Source organism: Austrofundulus limnaeus, unplaced genomic scaffold (assembly GCF_001266775.1).
Source record: "Austrofundulus limnaeus strain Quisiro unplaced genomic scaffold, Austrofundulus_limnaeus-1.0 Scaffold10, whole genome shotgun sequence".
Classification (NCBI taxonomy): Eukaryota; Metazoa; Chordata; class Actinopteri; order Cyprinodontiformes; family Rivulidae; genus Austrofundulus; species Austrofundulus limnaeus.
The window spans coordinates 1,182,017-1,190,463 of record NW_013952412.1 but is presented as its reverse complement, the minus strand read 5'-3'; the positions used below and the strand labels follow the sequence as shown (position 1 = coordinate 1,190,463).

Here is an 8,447-nt window from a genome sequence, read left to right as displayed (position 1 = left end):
GTATAAATTGTTTTTTTTTTTGTTGTTTACATGAATACTTTCTTTTCTTTTGTCCCAAAGCATAAAAGATTATAAGCAGTTTTAAAAGTCACTGTATATTTTTAGTTTTAAAATGCCACCCCCACTGGCCGGAAAAGCCCCCCTTCAACAAACTCCAAATGGCCCACGGGCCATCAGTTGATGATGAAAGCACTGGGCACATTTTATTATTGAACTAAGGGGCAGAAATGACTTGATGACCCCTGACAGAGAATGTTCATAATATAGGCAGGTTTTCCAACAACCCTGCGTAGCATCAGATGCTTCAGGTTGTGGAACACTAATCCTAGTTTCCTTAATCTCTTGTGGAAATTACTGTCAGATTAAACAGGATGTTTGGTGCATGTGTGCTTGAGTTTGTATGGGGCATTTGTTGCCCATAACCAGCAGTTAGACTTGCACAGAAAAAAAACACATCGTTTTATGACTGGCTTGAAGTGAAATAAACATTTTTTTTTCATGTTGCTCTTGAATTATCTGCCATTACGTAATGCCTTTTATCATTTGTTGCTCTTATCCAGGCCATTACTCAAAGTGCATCACGTAACTCAGAATAATTGGCACAGGAAGTGTTTGTAGATAAAAAAAAAAATAATTAAACATCACAGCCGAATAATAAAAAGAAAAAACTATCTGAAAGGTTTTTGAATGTGTACTAATGCTCCTCAGTTTTAGCAAGTTGCCTGTCAAACATGTTAGAGCTGTAATCAAAATACAGACTTTTTTTAAGAGTTAGAGCACTTTGTTTTTTTCTTTTGTTTGATTAAATTCATCTTTCTTTTCTGCTTCGTGCAATCTCCTCCGCTAATTTTCTTTTTAACTGTCACAGGACTCAAAACAAGCTGACTGCACTGAAGTCAAACATTTGTTAATTTAACATAAAAAGGATGAACAGTCAGTGATATTTTCATTCTTACTTATTCAGTTGATTTGATGTAAACTATAAAAAATTAAAGACTTAAACTATATCTGTCCCTTTCATGTCAGAGTTTTAGAGATCATCTTATGCTGATTAATGACTTGTAGTTGTTTTGGTCAAACTTTGAAAATACTTTTATGCACAATCGTCTATGATATTGTAAGATATAACATTTGTATGTGTCTGAGTTGTAGACACTGCTATGTTTTCTAAGGTCCGTTGTGACATTTTTTAGCAAATAAATTATCGTCTACAAGGTCAAATAATGATTTTTCAATGTTCCCATTTGAGTTTGCATATGGCTATTAATAAATAATGTTTGGCCTCTCTGTCTGACCCCGTCTCTCCCCATCAGGGAACAGTAATAGTGGGAAATGAGATTCACGGTTTGAAGGTGAAACACCTGCATGTTGGAGGAGTGCTGGGCTCCGGCGAGGTTCAGAACGGGATAAAAGGATGCATACAGGTGAGGATTAATGGGTTGAGTTTTAATGTTTTGATGGACGGATGGTTGAATACTTTAATGTCTTTTTTTAAGTGATGGGAATAAGAATCATGAATGGATACATATTCTCTGTTATTTTTGAACTCTCTTAACACAAGCCTCTGTTTCTGCTGACAGGGGGTTCGACTGGGTGTGAGGCCCGACTCCCCCGCCCTGCCCCGCCCATCCAGAGCGGTCAAAGTGGAGACTGGTTGTAATGTCGCCAACCCCTGCGTCTCGTCACCTTGCCCGGCTCACAGTCACTGTTCTGACGTCTGGGAGCGACACAGCTGCTTGTGTGAACCTGGTGAGTGAATGAACGGGTGCTTAAGCTTTTCTGTGTGTGAAAGTGAGAAATGTTGGACTCCTGTTGTGCTTTGTGACATTTGAAATGTCTAGCTATGGAGAAACAAGTTTGATTTGTTGATTTATTTATTTTATTCCTTATGGCAGTGTGGTTGTTCACTGTAAAGCCAGATCATCTCACAAGCTTGTGGCTCGAATCTATGGGGTGCCATTTGTAAAGTTGCACAGTCAAAAATTACCACCCTTATTTTTGTTTTATTTAGCCTTTTATAAGAAAAAAGGAACAGATTTATTTTTCAAAGTCAGTTTTTCACCATTTCATTCATACATGATAAATGTCATAGTTTATAAACTAAATATTTAACTTACAAGTTAAACATTTAGTTAATGAGCTAAATATTTAACTTGTGACTTAAATATTTTGTTTTGAGCTAAATATTTAGCTTGAAACTTAAATATTTAGCTTGAAACTTAAATATTTAGGTAGCTAGCTAAATATTTAAGTTGCAACCTAAATATTTAGGTAGCTAGCTAAATATTTTAGTTAAATATTTAGGTAGCTAGCTAAATATTTAGGTTTCAAGCTAAACATTTAGCTCAAAATTAAATATTTAAGTCACAAGTTAAATATTTATCTTGTTAACTAAATATTTAATTTGTAAGTTAAATATTTAGTTTATAAACTATGACATTTAGAAATGTATGAATCACATGGTGAAAAACTAACTTTGAAAAAAAATCTGTTCTTTTTTCCTTATAAAAGGCTAAATAAAACAAAAATATCGGTGGTAATTTTTGACTGTGTAACTTTACAAATGGCACCCCATACCAGTCTGGATTCATAATCTCTCTTTTTTTTCTTTCCACAATTTAGGTTTTATAATGTAATTTAACCCTTAAAATGTGTGGAATCTGCTAATCAATCTGTTACGAAATCCACAGAAATGATTCATTTTCTTTTAAGGTTTGCAAAATAAGGCATCCTCTGAGCCAGGAAAGTTCTTTTCTTTGACACATTGTGACAATTTCAACATTTTTTCAAATTGGATGTAAAGAAAAACAAAGTGTCTGAAGACAGCGAGAAGGCAGCCAACTAATTTACTAGAAGAAAGGAAATAATTATATACCCATCTTTGCATAGTAGTCTGCCAGCGCTCCTACTGGGTTAAACTGGTATTTGGGTTCGCAGAATGAATGCCCATACACTGGAGACCAAGAGAAAGAGTCTGAGTTCAGGCCAACCTCCAGATTTTCTTAGTAAGGTGAATACAATGTGACAGAAATATGGTGGACAAAAAGATAAAAGAGAAATAAAAAGAGAAGAGAGAAAAAGGAAAACGTGTTTGTAGAGCATTGGAGAGAACTAAAGCAATGAGAAGATTTTAAAAAGGCAGAACATCGGCACAAATTACTAATTAAAACGCTGAAAAAGGCACGTGACAGAAGTAGTGTAAGATAAATAGCAGGTTTTCAGACAGGAAAATATGGGGCACAAGAAGCTCAAAATCAAACAGCCGGAAAACACTGGCGACTCGTTTGGGAATTGACGTACAAAGAAGCACACCAAGAAGTGCAAAAACTGAAGATGACAGCTGCGCACACAACAAGTGTGAAAGCAAGCAGGAGAACGAGAGTGACATCTGATCATAATTTAGAGATTTATGAGCTGCAGCTCATTAAACAGCTGCAGTTCAGTTCTGCAGGTATCGATTAAACATGCAAGACCAACTGAGCAGAGATGATTAAGGCAAATTATTCATACCCATAATTAAAGGAGTAAGAGAAAACCAGGTTGTGTGTGACGGGGATAAAGACGCAGAGGGAACCTCCAGTACCATTTTTAATGTCGGCTTATCAAACTGTCCCCAGCTTTAATTCAGTTTCTGCTGCATCAACTAAATGTATTTTTAGGTACAACAATATGTCTATAAACATTGACTTTATTCTTGTAATATTTTGACTTTATTTTCGTACTATTTTGGCTTTATTAAAATACAATTTTTTTCTCATAAAACTCTGATGCTTTTCTTGTAATGTTCTGACTTTGTTTCCCATATTATTTAGATTTTATTCTTTATGCCTTTTTTCTTCTGATATTATGACTCATTTTTAGTAATACTTTATTCCCGTTTTAATTAAACTTTTTTGTCTCATACACCTTTTTTCTCGTAATAGGATTTTTTTCTTGTAATATTCTGACTTTATTCCTGTATTGTTTTGATGTTTGTGTATGCCATTTTTCCTATAATATTATGACCTTTTTTCTCGTAATATTATTGCATTTTTCTCATAGTATTATGATTTCTTTTCTTGTACTATTATGACTTTATTCCCGTACTGTCTGAGTTTTATTCTTGAACAATTTTTTTCTTTTAATATTATGGTTTCATTATAATTTTAAAAAACATCTCATAGTGTGGCCCTAACACTGTCAAGACCTGTGCTTTTTTTGTATTTATTCTGTGTTTTGTTCTGTTCAGTGTATTTTTGGTTGGTCTGCCCTTGGTTCACTGCTTTGTTCCTACTTCTATTTTTGCTACACCTGCACCTGATCCTGGTTGCACAGGCATCAGTGGTTTCAGTTCATGAGTTCACTTTATATTCCTGGTGTGTTTGTTCAGTAATCTGGCATTATATTGTCTTCCCTGGCTCTGTCAGCAGTAAGTCGGCTCTGTTCGCTGCTTTTAGAGAGAGTTTTGCTTTAATTTGTCTTATTCGCTGCCACAACAGCATTTTGTTTTACAGTTTGTTAATAAAATCTTAAGTTTTAGTTACAACTTCTTCTGTCTGCGCCCTGGGTCCAAACTTAAAATGCAATCCACCAAATGTGACAAATATAACGTGCAGTAAGTGTCTGGTTGATAAGTATTAAAAGTTACACGTAAAATACCGGTCATGGTAAAAGTAGAAGTGAACAAAAGAAAACTTAATGAAAGTTAAAGATCAAAGCAAAACTGGAGAGAATGAAAATAGATGCGTGTGTGTGTTTAATGGAGGATGTATAGTGTAACAGTGATAAAGCCGCAGGCCTGGCAGCATGGAGGGGAAGCAGGGAGGCGCTGCCATCCCTGTAGCATCCCTCACCAGCCCGCAAGCTAATACTAACATCCTGACTCATTACCATGAAGCCCACATGCAGATACGGAACACACACACAGGTGCTTTCACACCTAGCTGGCATTACAGCTGCACACACACCGATCTGCAAACTCAGTGTTGTTGCACTTTCTTAACTGTAAACTCATTTACTGTGTCGCTCCCATTAGCATTATGTTTCATCAGCACAATACGCATTAAAAATTGAAACTGTTTGCAATGAATGCTGCTTAAAGATAAATCAAACTTTAATTTAAACAGATAGAGGAGAAAGAAAAAAAAGAGGAGCTGTAGACTCTGAATAATTCCCTTTCATTTGTGTTTGTGTGTTTTAGCCCGGTGCTGAGGCTGGCTTAATGAGTCTCACACAACTGACAGTGCATTTGATTTAAGCAATGCAACTTCCTTCGTAGAAAACTGATGCCTTTACGCACCTTAACTTCCACACTTTAACTTCCTCAGACTCCTACAGAAACACAGTACTGCGTAACAAACCACAGAGTGTGTTTGTGTTCTGAGGGGCTCACTGTGTAGCTTTGTGTGTGCAGTATTCAAGCTGACATAATGGACAGTTCCAGTCACTTGCTACAGGCTAATCTGCTGTGGACAAACATGTTAGTGATAAACTGCAACTATGTCTTCATCTACCTTCCCTTCAGTTGTTTAAAAACTAACAACCACAGAGCAGAGACTGAGAACTTTCATAAGTGCCTTTAGTGCAGGAAGTAGTCATTCATTTTTACAACTTTGTTGCGATCGAAAGCAACAACGACCAAATAAATACTTCTGCTAATGCAATTTGACAGAGAAGTTCAGTGTAGAAAGTTATGTTTGGAGTGCGGCGTGCAGCTGCGGTGTATTAGTTTCTGTTCCTCTGGGAGGGAAAGGTACGAAGAAAATGATTTATGAGTTTTACGTTGCATTTGCTGCATTTGAACCTGGAGTAGAACTCAGAGATCCTCAAGGTGCTGAGTCAGGATGAATTTGGTCTCTGTGACAAATGACTCCATTCCCGGGAAAGCCACTTATTGACCCGGTTTGATATCAGCATTAGAAACGTTCTGGTAAACCGCTGTCGCACAGAGCTGTGAATTATTCTGTAATGAAACCTGAAAAATTGTTCGGTGAGAGAGCTTACCTCCCAGCACAGCTGTTACTTTACTTTAAGTCAACGCTTGATCTAAAAATTTGACTGTTTTACTGAACATTTATTTATTATGGAAAAATAGTTGTGACTGTGTGTGGAAAGATTATAATCCTTTAGAAGTAGGAATAATCTGAGAGGGAGAATTAGAGACATTGGGCCTCATGCAAGAACCGTTCGTACGCACAGATTTGTTCTCAAGTTGTGCGTACGAGTGATTTAGGAGAATTTGTGGCATTCACCAATGTTTTCGTATTCTAAGATTTTTTTCAGATACGAACAAAATTTGTATGGGGGGTGTGGGGGTACGGTGCGCAGCGCTTTGGCTTCTGAATAAATGAAAATGATTTAACACAGTTGTTTATACTTTTAGCAGCTCTTTTTATCCCACAGCTGACCTGCTAAAAATGACAGATTTTCTTTTCTGGATCTCTGCAGACGGACTTCAATCTCTGAACTCGGAAAGTTTTTTTTTTTTAGTTTTTGCTGTCATTTTCATGAATGAACACTTGTATCTGAGGCAGGAAACACAGCCTTATATGAACAGGTGGAAATTACGCAGCTCATTAATGCACTTTTCCTGAAGATAGAAGAGTTTGTTGAATCTGACGTGACATGTTCGTACGAACCCTTCATACGAACAAAAGTAAGAGAAATTTAGGATAAGAATACGAACATGTTCTTGCATGAGGCCCAATGATTTATATGCATTTCTCCAGTATGTGAATTGATAAAAACAAAGCAGAACTTTTTACAAGTTAACTAAGAATTTTTACATTTTCAGAAAGAAAAGGGGACATATCATGCAGAATCCACTTTTTTAGACGTTAAATACATTTTGTTGTGTCTGTTTGGGTCATATTTTTCAACCCGTTCAGTTTTCTCTATTTCCTATGGCATTTTCTCAACTATTACGTCACAGAACTGCCAAACTTTGGTGGTCTTCATTCTCCTCTGGCTCTGGTTCCAACATGTAAGTCTGGATGGACAAGTCTTCTGTTGCTGACGTCTTTTAATCAATTTGTAAATAAAAAAAAATTCAGTGTTGTTGTATAGTCATAAAACCCTCTCTCAAACTAGAATGAACAGATCTGGAAGCTGGAGGGGGTGGGGTGTGAAGCACCTCGTTTAGATTTAAAGACACACGTCAGAAAAGGACTGAAAAAGGGGGATTGTGGAGTTACAATAACAAGGAATTCAGACCAAAGCATTGCAGCTCTACTTTATATAGATGCCAACTAAATAGATTAAATGCAAAAAAGAAGGATTAAAAACATGATATGTCTCTTTTAAGTAATACAGACCTTTCATTCTGTTTTTCTTACTGAGTAGTTTGCCTCTGTTCGTTCCATAAATGCAGTTGGAAACACGTAAAAAGGATGGTTTGGTGAACAGATGGCTTATTAGTCTTTTCTGGCCATAGTCTTGTTTGAGAGTAACGCTGATGTCGTGTTACAACAAGGTCAGACAAGACACAATAAGACAATCTGGATGTGTGTAATGCTCTCTGAGCCAAACTTTTGCCAACAAACTCGTCGATCTTGAATGTGGAATGGAAGGCTGGAGCCCGTTTCCACACAGATAAGACATCGGTCTTTGTTCTCACAGGCTCAAACCTCTTTCTTTGTCTTTCTGTCGCAAACTGTTGTGACAAGGTCGGTGTCTTTGGAAGCATCTGAAAACAGCCAAGGATGTTGTTGCCTCATTCAGTCAGTTGCCATGGTGAAAGTGTAGCGATGTATAAGACTGACGGTGGATGATTGAGTGTGTGTTTGGAACAGTGCAATAATAGCTGAGCTGGTGGTGGATCGTAAGAAAACAATAAGACATTCTAAAGAATTTGAGTATTCCTGTGACCATACTTGTGTGTGTTCATGAGCAGGAAAAATATGACAAAATCAAAGAGACAAATAGCTGTATTTTGTCTTTTTTGTTTATACAAAAGTACAAAAATGAAATCAAAATTGTTAAATAAATAAGCCAGCCTCGCTTATTGCAACAAAGGGCGAGGCCAGTTTGTTTATTTATACTTAAAATTTATGATGATGTAGTTTCATAACTTCATAAAAAAACATGATTAGAGAAATTTTGGATATTAGAGGCTATTAAAAATCTGTGCAAGTCTGCAGTCAAGGTTAAAAACGTAATAGTCTGCTGAATTTCCTACAGACAGATACATGAAAGCCCACCTTTACACACCTTTGTCAGCTCCAGAGGGAGGCATGCAGAGCTGCACAAGCTGCACACACACATCAGTCACTCACTCTTCAATCCATAAAAATGTCCCTCAGTTCACTGCTGGTAAATTAAAAAGAGAGCCTTAAAGCTGAACTTGTTTGCTCAAGGCAGGTGAATGCAGATATGCTTATTGATTAGTTTGATGCTCTGGATAAAATGAGACGTCAATTTTCAGGTTTTGCTCCTCTCACCTGATGAGTTTTATTGATTATATATATATA

At 36.7% G+C, this 8,447-nt stretch overlaps 1 protein-coding gene across 5 annotated transcripts in view; it reads left to right on the top strand.

Annotated features, from left to right (window-relative positions):
• The window catches only part of celsr3 (cadherin, EGF LAG seven-pass G-type receptor 3), a 112,720-nt gene that overhangs the window by 61,942 nt on the left and 42,331 nt on the right, over positions 1–8,447 (top strand). For all 5 annotated transcript variants that reach the window (XM_014001759.1, XM_014001754.1, XM_014001760.1 and 2 more), the window contains 2 exons: positions 1,314–1,424; positions 1,581–1,749. In XM_014001759.1, the coding sequence (XP_013857213.1) occupies positions 1,314–1,424; positions 1,581–1,749 (280 nt within the window). The remainder of the gene's footprint in view (positions 1–1,313; positions 1,425–1,580; positions 1,750–8,447) is intronic.